A 14,147-nucleotide genomic window follows, 5' to 3' on the forward strand; every position below is an offset into this window, starting at 1 on the left:
CCCCAAATGCTCCCCAAAATGTAAACTATTACTTTAAATAAAGAGGACTGAGAATGTACTCATCTGGAATGTGTTAGAGTAATGAGAAGATTTCTCATTTATATAAAATTACAGAAAAAAACCTCTACCTTTTTATAACATCAGTTTGCTGATAGGGAGTGCACACCTTAAACATTTTTACAGTCGGACTGTGTGAGGTGTGTTAAGATTGCTGCTCTCTCTCTGCAGGGACATGATGGGCTGCCCATACCAGGCTGCTGGCACAAGGTGAGTGTAGAGGCCAAACGTTTTTTAAAGCATATTGTTAACTAATGAAATGATTAGCATTTTTTAATATGAAACAGCAGCTGGCATAGTCAGGGGAAAAGCTAACACCATGTGCAACCAATAGCATACATGTACATTATTACTCTTGTTGATTGTCAGCGTTGAATTCATTGCTCGACTCTGATTTGATACAGGGGCATTTTGTAAGTATATTACAGTGTGAGAGCTTGTAAATGTAAAGCATGAGTATATGAGATGAATAATTATTTATGTTAAAAATTTAATTTGATATGCTACTAATCAATTCCCACTATTCTTCTTTTGCAGTGATGACTAACCAGCAGCATGGAATCTGTACATATTGATATGGTATATATTGCAATTGTATACTACAACAACCCACTCCCTTTTTTCCTTTCTTTCATAAAACATTTTATATAATATATTGAGATTTTTTTTTTAACAAGGACATCTTTGAGTATGCAGTATTATGAAAACTTTTTTGAAACTCTAGAGATCCAGTGTTGTTGAGAATGCAGCTGTGGTTTTGAAGAGAAGAAACTGAACTGGCATTTGGACTCCTACTTTAAAGGATAGTCCAGGTGACAGTGTTGGAGTGCCTTGACAGTCTAGCAGCCTTACTAAACAAAGCCTGACTTGCTGCCTGATTGTAATCATGAACGCTGTATGGATATAACAGTGTGCACTCACCCAGTCTCACGGATGCTTGGATGGATGGACAGATCTCTTTGGGAGTGGCAGATGGAGGAATGTGGGTCAGTACTCTCTTCTCCTCTCTCTGTTTTCTAAAAGGAGGAAATGGCGAGACAGAAGCTCAAACGCAAGCGTCTCTCTCAGCCCTGAAGGGGGGCAGGGGCCTGGTGGAGAAAGGACACATAGACAGGCAGAGAGCACAATGGGCAGATGGGCCTTTATGAAGCAGAGCGAGCCATGTAATGCCTCAGTGTCATACCGAACACTCAGATCCTCTTTTATGGAAACTCTCCAGGAGGGGGCGACAGAGAAACCTGCATTTCCACATTCACCTGAGAAGAAAAGACACACCCTATGTTGCGCAATAGCTTGATAACCAGTCAAAGTTATCTGGGAGTCATTGACGTCACTGACACATAAGGAAGGGTTTTCTGCACCGATACATTGAACAAGTTGTGGTGATCTCTTGTATGGCTCTTTGGTAAAGGTTTTCACTAATTCAATGCATGATCATAATGCACTGTGTTGTTAAGCATCCTGACAGCTTGTATGACTTGTGGTCCCTCATTGAAACCTCAAACAACATTAGATTAATTTTCATTTGCCAATAAGCAGTCTGTAATAGTCTTTACATGTGTACAAGCCACTCAGAGAAGTCAGTAAGTCTACCTTTTAATGGCTTACACTTGTGGCAGTGGTGACTTGTGTGTTGTTTTGTTTTCTTTTGTTATATTCTTACCTATTTTTGTCCAGTTACATTTTGCATTCCTGTGCATTACCATGTTTGTGGAATATAGATAGCTAAACTTTGCCAGATTTGAAGGAACCCTTTACAGTATTCGTAATAAACCAGTGTTCCAGTTGCCCTGACAAATGGTTACCTATCAAATAATTTTTCTTAGTATGTTTTCAGTGTATCTGATGCATTTTGACTGATCGTTACCATTTAATCACTGATGAAGACATGTTTAATTACTGTTGCTAGTTTGCTCTGGACAACAGTGAGTTCTTGCTGCTGACTTAAATATGTGTTGTTTGTTTGATATTTTTAAATCAATATTAGGCATTTGGCCTGAAGGACTAACAGACTCAAGTATACAATTTGAATCAAATGTATACACAACCATTGTCTTTTCATAATTATTAATTTTTATTCAGCAGTACACCTTAGGATAATGGTTTACAAGTGTCACTTATTTTGCATTTTGTGTGTGTGCTTTTTTCAATTATCACACAATGTTTTAGTCCTTACTATCAGATTACATTTATTGGTGTGTTTTGGTCTTTGTAATACATTTTTCTCAGATGGAATAATTTCTTGGTGCTTAAATACTTTTATGTTTTAAAGCTCTAGTCTGCATATCCATATGCAAAACCCCACACGTGTCCACAGTTACGCATGGATCATTGTTTAAAGGAATGTTGAACGTAGGTAAAAAAAATTGTACTTGGGTTTATTGATGTACTATGTTTAAATATTGGGCTACATGTATTTGATTACATTACATGGAATCGTCATTTGGTTCTGGACAGAAATACATACACATGAATGAAGTTCCTTAGTGGACATCTGTGTATTCTACATTGATATTAGTTGTACTTTTTGATACAATATTAATAGCATTCAGTAATATATATTCTGGTTAATCACGAGGCATGACTGACTAGCAATCATTCACAACCTTTTCATTGTTAGAAATGATTATGAACCATTAGAATGTTTTATTGGTTGATTATCTTTAGTCCCCATCAACATACATTCTGCAAAACATTGCTAATTCCAATTCACAACAACACAAACATTGCAACACTTGAAAATGTCAAGCAGGGTCAGTATTAGCGTAGTTTGAAGTACTTTTAGGTAAGTATGATTTTATACCAACTTGTCAAATGAATCAAAGGAGCACAAATGGATATGTGAAGTGTAAAAAAAGTGAATATGGAATTTGCTTTCCCGATTGGGTAAATTGTTAAAGGGCAGTGAAGTACAAGGATAGGAAACACACAGTACATTGGTCATTCCTCTTTAAAATTAAACATATCCACCAGCAGGCTCACATCATGTTCCAATAGTCAGGATGTAGGCCACATATCCATGCAGTGGGAGTCTCTGTTTAATTCTGAAATGACAGCTTTTATTTTTTACAGTACACCTGTAAAGTTTAAAAACTGACATCACACAAAGCCGTTTCCATATTTGGGGGATTAATATGTTTCAACTTTGGAAGGGTTCTGTAAGAAAGATCAGTACATTACATATTAAACCTATACTGCACCACCATTTATGAAGTAACATTCTAGTAACGTTTTCTATAAAACAAAAATCTGTAAATGAGAGTTGTATATCATTAAGCCAAAATAGAATAGCTGGCATACAAACTTTATTTAAGAATGAAAAAAAAAAAAATGATGTTGACTGAGAAGTTATATTGAAAGCAGAATGGTTTTAACTGTAGACCACACACTTCTGAGCAGTATTTCACTGGAAGCTGATGGATATCAGTCACTTAACATTATCAAATGTGTTTATTTCTTTTGCAGATTCCATCACTTTCAGTTTCAAGGCTTAATGGAGTCAGAAAATGGCACAGTGTCTGACTACAGATGGTGTTTTAGCAAGTCCTATATCACAGTATTAGCTTGAATTTGTGGGAATGTTTTTGGTTGTGTATTTGGTTGTAAAAGAATTAAGCTATTTTTGTAATTGTTTAAAAATGTATAACGTGAAATCTGGTCAACTAAACGTAGACTGAAGTAACCTCTCCAGTTTCATGTTTTTTTTTTGTCCATTAAATCATAATCATGTAAAATATTCAGTTTCATTCATTTAACATTATTATAACATCAAGGTGTTCTACCAACCCTACCTCATACTACCTCATACTGCATGACCAATGTATTAAAAAAAAATGCAATGACATAACACATAGGCATGTAATTATTCAGAAAAGAAAACAGCATTTTATTATCCAATAAAGGAAATTAATTTGGTCAGAGAGAAGAAAATAAACACTGTAAAAAGAAGAAAGAAGCTGTAAAAAAACATGCACAAAGTAACACAATAGAGCCATACCATTAAAAAAACAAGATCAGAACATATGATCCTGTAAGTTGTACAAACAGTACAATCAGAGCCCAACACACCATAATGGAAGGCTGCCCCAGCATTGTATGAACTCTATGAATCCAATGGACATGTTAGAGACAGCAGCTGTCCTCACATCCTCAAGACTGAAAGCAATCAGTGTCTGATTGACAGAGAAAAATGAAGAGCCTTCCTACATTTCTAAAGTTAAACAATATCTACAAATATGTGACACTTGCTACTCTAACCTAGCAGATTATGCCTTGGGTTAAATAGTCTACAGCCGTAGCAGCTCTGTGAGGCATTCAGGGACAGCAGTGCTTTGAGCTAATGCTAACACGCGCACATGAACAATGATACTATGCTGATGTTTAGCAGGTAATGTTTACCAGGTTCACCATTTTAGCATGTTAGCATGCTAACATTTATAGCACTAAACACAAAGTACAGCTGAGGCTGATGGGTCACAATATCCTTACATTCATTTTGCAGGTATTTGGTCACAAACCAAAGTATTGAACATATTATAATTTTGACCTGATGGTGGCACTATAGGTAAAGTCAGGGGATCACCAAAGTTATTTTATTTCATCCTGAGGGGAACATAGACCTACTGTGTCCATACCAAACTGCATGGCAATCCATAGTTGTTGAGATATTTCATTAAAAAGCAATATGTCAGTATCAGTAAATACTGAACTCCGAACTAAGCAACACAATGTTCAAATAAATCCAGAGAAAGTTGCCATGAAGTTAATCTGATGCATTATGCTGAATGTGTTGATCAATCCCTGCCACTTCCAGGTTGCTGTTGACCTCTGACACAACACGGAAAGCTCCAAATCAAAAGAGCATTTTAACTAACTCTGCACAGCACCAGTGGAAAGTTTCTTCTCATCCAAATGGAGTTGTCGGTGGCATCAGTGTATTTTTGGACCATCTGGCTCAAATATGCTTATAAGAAGGACAGATAATGGTGTGTTACCCATTAGGCCAATAAAGTGTGCTCTTAATTTGACAACTTTTAGCAAACAAATACAGATACATTTTCACAAATAATTCTCAAATGTCCTCCATTTTTACAGATGAATGACCTCATTGTTTCTAAACAACACAGATGGTTGCAGTTAATGGGGAAGGAAAAACTGGAACAAAGGCATACACCATTAACATCCGGCCCTTTTAATTGCTTACAGCAACACTACATTTCATGTTTTTAATTGTAAATAATAGCTAGTTTTTACAACATATGGCCTTGTGTTTGGGGTGCAATGTTTGTGACTATTAAATTGATGCCACATATCTTAAAGTCACTGACCATCATGGGATTGTTTTACATCTATATTGCATGCATCATAATACGTTGAAACTGGAAGTTTTCTCCTCACCAAAATAGATAGTTCAAATAAAATGCTGTGATTAATATTATTTACTTGCCAATTAATATATTTTTTTAATAAATATTCTATCTGTGAATTAATAACAAGACATTCAGATGTTGGTAATGTTAATAAATGGTTTTATGTAAAATATGGCAAATTTGTTTTTAAACGTATTTTTTCAAGCTCAACCTAAGTGCACATTGTTGCAAAAAGCCAAGAAAGTCTACAACTATATTTAAAGATTCAATAGCAGTACTAGCATCAGCAATCCATAACAAAGGAAGGCAATCCTTAAACTAACTTATAAATCAAGTTAAAGAACGATTCACATTTTCCATTTAGCCTACATGAAATGTGACATTTTCCCATAATGATGGTTCCTGATCTAAATAAGGCAAGGCAGCTTTGTTTATATAGCACATTTCAGCAACAGGGCAACTCAAAGTGCTTTATATAAAACATTACAGAGTAGTTAATTGAAAACAGCTAAAATAGAACAAGGCAGGTATAAAATAGGCCTACAAGAATAAAAGTTACAGTGGAGTGTAAGAAATCAACAATTACTTGATTGAAAAAATAAACCAGAACTTCTAGCCAACATGTGGGATATTTCTTGTACCACACTTGAATAAAGTTTTGTTAATATTGTTCGGTAAAAGCAGTATGAAGTCCACATTTCCCAGAATCCTCAGCGGGCTGTTCACCCCTCATAGTTTTTGCATCCGGGTCTATGCTTCCTTTTCCTCTGTGCACAGATGCGATGAGGACCTAGGTTTTTCTGAACCTCAGAAAAATCCGAATCCATCCTTGTAAAAGGCACCACCCAACCTCGCCAAAATGACCGAGCAGATGACAGTAAGGGGGACCCTTAAGGGGCACAGTGGATGGGTCACCCAGATTGCCACGACGCCCCAGTATCCCGACATGATTCTGTCCGCGTCCCGAGGTGAGGCTTCCTCCGCCGGTTTCGCCAACATGGCTAGGTTAGCATTAGCCAGCTAGTTGGTTTGCGGGTGTAACGTACGATAAATGACAATACTGGTGTGAGTGACTCACAAAATATACAGGAGCAGCCACTAATGCGTGTAATGTTGGTATACAGTTGTTTATGTAGACAAAACCTGCTCAAACTAACGAGAAAGACGCCGGTTATCCAAGCTAACTAACACTCGAGCGTAAACTGAAATCCACTGCGCAAATGCGACACGTTTAATAACGTAAGTGTAGTGTAAGCGTAGTTCTATGCTCAAATGTGTGAATCCGGCAACAGTCCGGTCATGAACAGTAGATTGAGCCTGCCTAAATGTTTGACAGCTTTCCTTGGAAATGCACTTGCACATTGAATCCCTGCATGGCCATGTTAATGTCACCGGTTTACAAAATGAAATGTGGACACTTGAATTAAACAATATCCTGGATGTTTGTTTTCCAGACAAGTCTATCATCATGTGGAAGCTGACCCGTGATGAAACCAACTATGGCATTCCCCAGCGCTCCTTGATGGGCCACTCTCACTTTGTAAGTGATGTGGTCATCTCCTCAGATGGACAGTTTGCCCTGTCCGGTGCCTGGGATGGGTGCCTCCGCCTGTGGGACCTCACCACGTAAGTGCAAGGAGTGGAAATCTCTTCAGTACTGGTCAGATCTTTGGGGTTTAAGGTGGTAAGCTGTTTCCTCTACGTTTGCTGTAGATTTGTTTGTGTCCATATAAAAGTTTAACAGAAAAGTTTACTGCAAGGAATTCTGGATGCATGAAATTAGATCTGATGTTGGGTCTATAACTGGTGCATGAAACAAAGATCGCCATTTCTAATACTGGTTTCTAAATTCAATGCCATCACAAACTTTCTGTAATCAAACCAGGTGACAAGTATGTTGTGAAACTTGAAACTCTTGACCTAGGCCTGGTTTAGCTTAGCCACAGGAATCAAAAAATGATGCCAAAATAACGACTTACATTCGGTCAGCTTGGCTTCAATTAATTGTGAATCTTATAGCTAAGCTACATCAGGTCTTCATCAAGCCTTTCTCCATACCATCAATAGGTCAAATCACTTTGGTTAACTTTTCAGCAAATTGATGGATCTCATAAGGACAGAGGAACTTAATTACAGTACATATGACCTGCATGTGGGTTGGGCAATATGGCTAATTCTATTTAAAGTCAATCTTGCATCTTAACAATTAAGTTTGGAATGAAGATATCATCTAGATGCCAGATTTATGGCTTGAGGGTGGTGCCAGTGAACACCGTCTTTGGATTGTTTTCAACCCAAAAGATAATCCCTTACACATGTACATTCTCCAGCATTACATTTTGTAATGTAAACACAGAAAATAGATTTTAAGAAAAGTTGGCTTGACTGTTAAATGTGTGTAGCTTTTGGGAACGTTCTTAACAGGTGTAGCGATATTGGACAAGCTTTCTTCTACTTAAGTGTCTTAAGATGTGCAACCATTTTGGATTTTTGTAACCATTTTTGCAACCGTTCTGAAATGTGTGGTGTTTCCCTAGTGGCCTCACCACCCGCCAATTTGTTGGACACACCAAGGATGTTCTGAGCGTGGCTTTTTCTGCTGATAATCGCCAGATTGTGTCTGGCTCCCGGGACAAGACCATCAAGCTGTGGAACACTCTTGGAGTCTGCAAGTACACTATCCAGGTGAGCTGCCAACTCATGTTGATGTCTTGTGAGTAGCAGTCGATCTCTTTGTTATTGGAACTAGAATTTAGTGGATTCAAGTACTGGTTAATGGCCTTGCACTTCTTTAAATTAGAAGTTGAAACTTACAATTAGAAGTTCAAATTGATGTCAAATGGAAACAAATGCTGCTCACCTAGTCACCACTGCTTTTATAAGAATAGCATTCTTTTTTATATATATATATATTTTTTTTTTTTAATTCACTCTTTGGTTGGTTGAAAATGTATATAATCTAGGTTTCATGTTGCTAATAAGCAGCCAAATAAAACGCTACTTAAGACATCAGTGTTTTCCCCAAGTTGCTTGGTTTTCATCTGCCCTTTAATCCCTAATGTTGGTTAACCAGAGACTCTTTGAGAATATATATCTGTACCTTCTCAATTTGCAGGATGAGGGCCATTCTGAGTGGACATCTTGCGTGCGCTTCTCCCCCAACAGCAGCAACCCCATCATTGTCTCCTGCGGCTGGGACAAGATGGTCAAGGTACGTTGCTTTTCTGAAACTTGTGCTTTTTGCCTTTTGAGGTCTTTTGTTCTCTGTGGCTTAAAAATGAGCCTGAATGAAACTTAAGTAGTTTGTTTTCCCAGTGATATGGGGAAAAACATGTATTAATGTATTACCTGACCACTTCAGGTCGACAGCACAACCCATATAGCTTTATATGATCTGGTCATTATACTACAGTAGTGGTGATATAGTCTTTGTCCTTTGCCCCTAGGTGTGGAACCTGGCCAACTGCAAGCTGAAGACCAACCACATTGGCCACACTGGCTTCCTGAACACAGTGACTGTCTCTCCTGATGGTTCCTTGTGTGCATCTGGTGGAAGGGTATACAGTATATATTTTTTTATTATTGTAGACTGCCACATAATGTTTTTTGATCTTTTCTCCACCATTATGAACTCAATTAAAGCACCAATTTAAGTCCAGCTGCAGGTTTTAGCAGTGATGAAAACTTTCAATGCATCTGTTTAACATTGATGATAAAGAGGCTGTTTCTGAGTGTGACCTGCACTTGAAGGACTGTTTATTCGGCACCAACACAATGTTGCTGCTAAATAATTATAAACATTATGCAACAAACTCCCTAGTTGTTAGCTGTTGAGCATCATGCACTTATCCTAAATCGACTATATTTATAAATATGGTTATTGAAGCGTATTTTCTCTTTTGATCTAGGATGGCCAGGCCATGCTGTGGGACCTGAATGAGGGCAAGCACCTCTACACCCTGGACAGTGGTGACACCATCAATGCCCTCTGCTTCAGCCCCAACCGTTACTGGCTGTGTGCCGCTACTGGCCCCAGTATCAAGATTTGGGTAAACTTCATCCTAAAAATCTCATGACCCGTATATGGTCCATTTAAAGCTACAGTGCAAAGGGCAGTGATGAAACTTAAAATGCCAACTGTATTCTTTGATGATAAAGAGGCTGTTTCTGAGCTCTAACCATGACCAATTTGTACTTTGTGGAATAACTTTTGGATGCATCTTCTTTCATTGATCTGATGCTACTTATGAGCAGTTACTCAATGCACTGCCTCTGGTGTTTTCTTCTCCATGTAGGATCTGGAGGGCAAGATCATTGTGGATGAGCTGAGACAGGAAGTGATCAGCACAAACAGCAAGGCTGAACCCCCACAGTGTACTTCCCTGGCATGGTCTGCTGATGGACAGGTACAACACACTCCGCTCTGTAGCACCTTTCCAGTACAGATGTCTGGCTTTCCCACTAATTGGTGGCTTAAGTGTTTACCCCCAGTGATTATACCCATTCACTTTTAACTCTGATGTCAAATGATGACAGTCCTGCAAATATGAGGGGAATTAAAAACACAATTTATTTTTTATATTAATTTGCTAACTATACGTCTATAAAATTACAGAATTTGAGTAATCCATGTTCCTCTATCCAATTTTCTTTCTTTCCAGACCCTGTTTGCTGGCTACACTGACAACCTGATCAGAGTGTGGCAGGTCACTATTGGAACTCGATAAGAACTTTTCGTCGAAGCTACTTTGAATAAAAGACTGTTTGAAAATAATGTGTTCCGTCTTGGTTTCAACACTGTCTATAAATGATTATAATACATAAAATAAGATGTTTATTACCAGTAAAAAGAAGTTTTACTTTATTTCACAAAACTTGTATAACCGCAGCAGGGACAATAATTCATTCCAAACCTCAAAGCAATAATGACAAGTTTATTAAGGACATAATCAATTTGTCACTTGCTTTGCGCCACCACTTAAATATTAATGTTAGTGTTAAGAATATCTTCTATACATACTAAAACTGGAAGGTGAATAAATATTGACTAAATGAATGTCAAAATGCAAATGGTAGTGAGAGATTTACCCCAGTATCTTGTAAATTGCATCGGTTGACCTGCTTGGATTGCCGTAGATTTATAATGGTATCCTAGCAACCCAAACAGAAATCAAGAACGGAGGGCAGTGGGTTAAACCGCAGCAGAGCAGCTCTTCGACATTTTTTAATTCGTACTAACGTTACTTACTTTACCAGCTAATGCTACACATAACGTTTAGTGTAACCCAACTGTTAACTAATGTAACGTTAGAGCTAATTACTGTCTAACGTGAAGTTTAGTTGAAGGGACGTAACATTATTAGCTAGCTAGCCAGCTAAATGATACAGATGCTTGTGTTGCATGCCGGGAAAGATGGACCAAGCTTCTTATCCTCGCATCTTTGTGGAAAGAACTCTGGCCCTTATTAAACCAGATGCCATCCACAAATCTGAGGAGATTGAGGACATTGTGCTCAAATCGGGCTTCATTATCCTGCAGGTTGGTTCAAATGTCCCAGAAAATACAGCCGTGACAGTAGGCGTATTAAACATTAACATCTATAAACTATGTGCGATCTTTAGGGTGTGTTGCATCGTGTCAGGAAGAGGTTGATCCAATTAATTATTTTTGAGGCAATAGTTTGTGTAATTATCTGTTATCATAAGTTACCCCTACGTAAACAAGTAACGTTACGGCGTTTTTTCAATTGTGTGCAAAGCCTGAATGATACATGGCTGATTTGTCTCAGATGTTGTCAGCATATATATATATATATATAGCTATATGCGTCACTGTGTCCACGTTCGGACACTTATTGGCTAACGTTCTATCAAAATATCTGTTCAAATATAAATGATCTATTAATGTTTTCAGTTAATTTTAATGGTGTAAAACTAAAGTGTAACTTCTTACCTTTCTAACGGTATATAGCTAGTGTTTACTTTAGCTTTTACTTTACAAGAGCCGGCTAAAGTACGCTATCAACGGTGAATTAGCCGTGCGCTACCCTTGGCCATAACCGGACACCACCCCTATCTCGTCGCTGTAAATACTGGCCGTTGCTGGTTTTTCGGGGATCAAGTCCCATCAATGCTGTCAAAACTACCGGATCGTACTTCCGTCCTTCACAATAAAATGACATGCTTCAATAGCTCTGAACTATGCAATAAAAGCTCTTTAATTTCCAGTACAGTAAAAATAGAAACTTTTTAGAGGAAAAGATCGTCGCCCGAGCGTTCTTACTTCTTTTTCTCATCAAAGTAACTTTCATATACTAATTAGACATCTAAATGTCCATGTACATATAAGGAAAGTCATACGTAGATTGTTAGATGGGTATAGATCAATTCTGCTAACATTTTTGGTGATGATCGGAAACGTAAAGTACCGCGAAAAGACCGGAAAGTGCGTCAGGTCGGAAGTGTCCGAATATGGCCAATAGCAGCGAGTGGTGTCCGAACGTGGACACAGCTACGGGTTGTGTGACAAGAAATTGCTGTAATTTACAGAAATGCAAAAGACGTTTCAGGCATTAATTATATAGTTTGTCCACCAGAGAGCGCTAACAATGTCCTGCTCAGCACATATGGTCCCACTTTCTTAATAACCAAATTTAAAGGATCTTTATCAAAACGTTTTTTTTTTTTTTAAATAAAAAAAAAAATAGGATGATAACATATCAGAATTTGTCACATTATTAGTATTAAGGCAAATGCTGATTCCAAAAATCCAGAATCAGTTCACATTTCACAAGTGTCCAATACTTCATTCTTGTGGCAGAGGCGAAAGCTGCAGCTAAGTCCAGAGCAGTGCAGTGACTTCTACGCAGACCAATATGGAAAGCTCTTCTTTCCCAGCTTGACTGCCTTCATGAGCTCTGGCCCCATCGTTGCCATGACTCTGGCCCGCGACAATGCCATCGCCCACTGGAAGTCCATCATAGGGCCTGTCAACAGCACCAAGGCCAGAGAAACTCATCCAGAGTGGTCAGTCTGTTAACTTTTAAGGTGTTGATTCAGTCTTTTGTTTTGTTGTCTGTTCCTTCTATGGCATATGCTTTTTATATATGTAATCATTAATGTAGCTATTACAATTGTGGGCATTTTGACTAAATCACTGCCGAGAAGGGCTAATGGAAAGTGGGGTGTATACACAAACCAGGCCTGTGATCTATCCCATGAAATCATACTACAGTAGATATTTCTTACTTACAAAACAGTCTGGCACTAACAAACAGACTAATAAACAGATCTTCCGTATATATATATAACACTTTGAATAACTACTATTCCTAACACAATGTAAGTTCTGTATGTGTCCCATATTTATTAGTGTTTGAGCACATCCACATTAGGGTGTTACAATACTTATATTAATATTAGTATTGTTATAAAAATGAAATATTACTTAATATTTCCGTGATATCATGGCACCAATCCTTTGGTCAGACAGAATGAGACAGGGAGTGCTGTGTGGTGGACACATTATATTTTATTACATTATATATACACATTATATTACAAAATAATAATGTTAGGTCAAACATATTCTTGACAGTAGATCCTCTATATGGTTTTGAAAAAGTACTCATAATATTCTCTGTGGTCTTGTTACTGTGTATTAGGCTTACAATGCAAAAGTTTGATCAAGCAGTAGTTTAGGTATTTGCACATAAATGTATAATTGATTGTAATTCTGGGCCCCAGCTTCTGATTATCAGTACATAGGTCACCATGCCCTGTGAGTGTGACTCATCCTGCTTGGTATCATGATTCATTATTTTGACCTAATATAGAGGGGTAAAGGTTTGCAGTCATGACAACCCTGGCAGATATATTTATATGAATGTGTGATATGATGTATTTTCCCCCCAGCCTTAGAGCAAAATATGGCACTTCTGACCTTAAAAATGCACTCCATGGCAGCGAGTCTTTTCATGCGGCTGAAAGGGAGATCAAATTCATGTTCCCAAACTGTAAGTAATACACACAACCACACATACTGTTGTTTGTATAGAAATGTAGTATTGAACACTTATGATTGTGTACCCCACATGGTTTCTCTCTGCAGCTGTAATCGAGCCTTTTCCCTCAAGAGAAGCCACGGCAGAATACCTGAGCAGGTATGTAAACCCAACTCTGCTACGTGGACTCACTGAGCTCTGCAAGTACAAGCCACACAATCCCTGTGTAAGTATTTGATGCTCAATATTTGAAGATATCCAGTTATTTATTAGCCAGGTATTTATTGTTGTTACCATGTTATCCTGCACTTTTGTCTTCAATAGATTTGGCTTGCTGACTGGCTGATCAACAACAATCCAAACCAGCCTCAAATATGTGATGGAGCCATTCTGGAAGAAGCACAATAACAACAGAGACAAAAGGGGCCCAATACATAATTTCAGACGTCATTTTTTGACAGATGTATTTGTTCCGTACTATGATTAAACAAAATGTCTTTTCAGCACTAATCATTTGTTTTGTTTGCTTTCTGGTAAGTTTGGCCTATTTGTAAACCACTTGTTCTTCCTTTAACACTTCTTCAAATGGTGTGACTTCAATTCATAACCTAAAATGTATGCAATAAATCAAATATCTCAGATTTGTTTATTGTTAACAATGCGATCCCACCAGGTCTAACAAGTCAATGTAGTAAATCAGCCAGTGGGTTTAAAAGTG

General features: G+C 37.9%; 3 protein-coding genes across 4 annotated transcripts in view; all 3 read left to right on the forward strand.

Annotated features, from left to right (window-relative positions):
- LOC144524477 (uncharacterized) overlaps positions 1-3,793 on the forward strand; it is a 127,269-nt gene extending 123,476 nt beyond the window's left edge. Inside the window, exons 29-31 of the mRNA XM_078260772.1 lie at positions 229-267; positions 595-636; positions 3,523-3,793. Coding sequence (XP_078116898.1) covers positions 229-267; positions 595-597 — 42 coding nt within the window. The 3' untranslated portion in view covers positions 598-636; positions 3,523-3,793. The remainder of the gene's footprint in view (positions 1-228; positions 268-594; positions 637-3,522) is intronic.
- A 2,382-nt stretch (positions 3,794-6,175) lies between these two features.
- On the forward strand, positions 6,176-10,200 carry rack1 (receptor for activated C kinase 1). The gene is made up of 8 exons (XM_078260773.1): positions 6,176-6,394; positions 6,881-7,052; positions 7,964-8,111; positions 8,542-8,637; positions 8,873-8,983; positions 9,335-9,475; positions 9,722-9,832; positions 10,088-10,200. The coding sequence occupies exons 1-8, from the start codon at positions 6,286-6,288 to the stop codon at positions 10,151-10,153; spliced, it is 954 nt and encodes a 317-aa protein (XP_078116899.1). The 5' UTR covers positions 6,176-6,285; the 3' UTR covers positions 10,154-10,200.
- A 366-nt stretch (positions 10,201-10,566) lies between these two features.
- On the forward strand, positions 10,567-13,933 carry nme5 (NME/NM23 family member 5). Of its 2 annotated transcripts, none has more exons than XM_078260775.1 (5): positions 10,567-10,965; positions 12,247-12,452; positions 13,341-13,441; positions 13,537-13,588; positions 13,754-13,874. In XM_078260775.1, exons 1-5 carry the CDS (start codon positions 10,828-10,830, stop codon positions 13,773-13,775), a joined length of 519 nt encoding a protein of 172 aa, XP_078116901.1. In that variant the 5' UTR covers positions 10,567-10,827; the 3' UTR covers positions 13,776-13,874. The 2 variants fall into 2 exon arrangements, with proteins under 2 accessions (XP_078116901.1, XP_078116900.1); XM_078260774.1 differs by having other exon boundaries at positions 10,568-10,965; positions 13,537-13,655; positions 13,754-13,933.
- The last annotated feature ends 214 nt before the right edge of the window (positions 13,934-14,147 follow it).

This window comes from Sander vitreus, chromosome 10 (assembly GCF_031162955.1).
Source record: "Sander vitreus isolate 19-12246 chromosome 10, sanVit1, whole genome shotgun sequence".
Taxonomy (NCBI): Eukaryota; Metazoa; Chordata; class Actinopteri; order Perciformes; family Percidae; genus Sander; species Sander vitreus.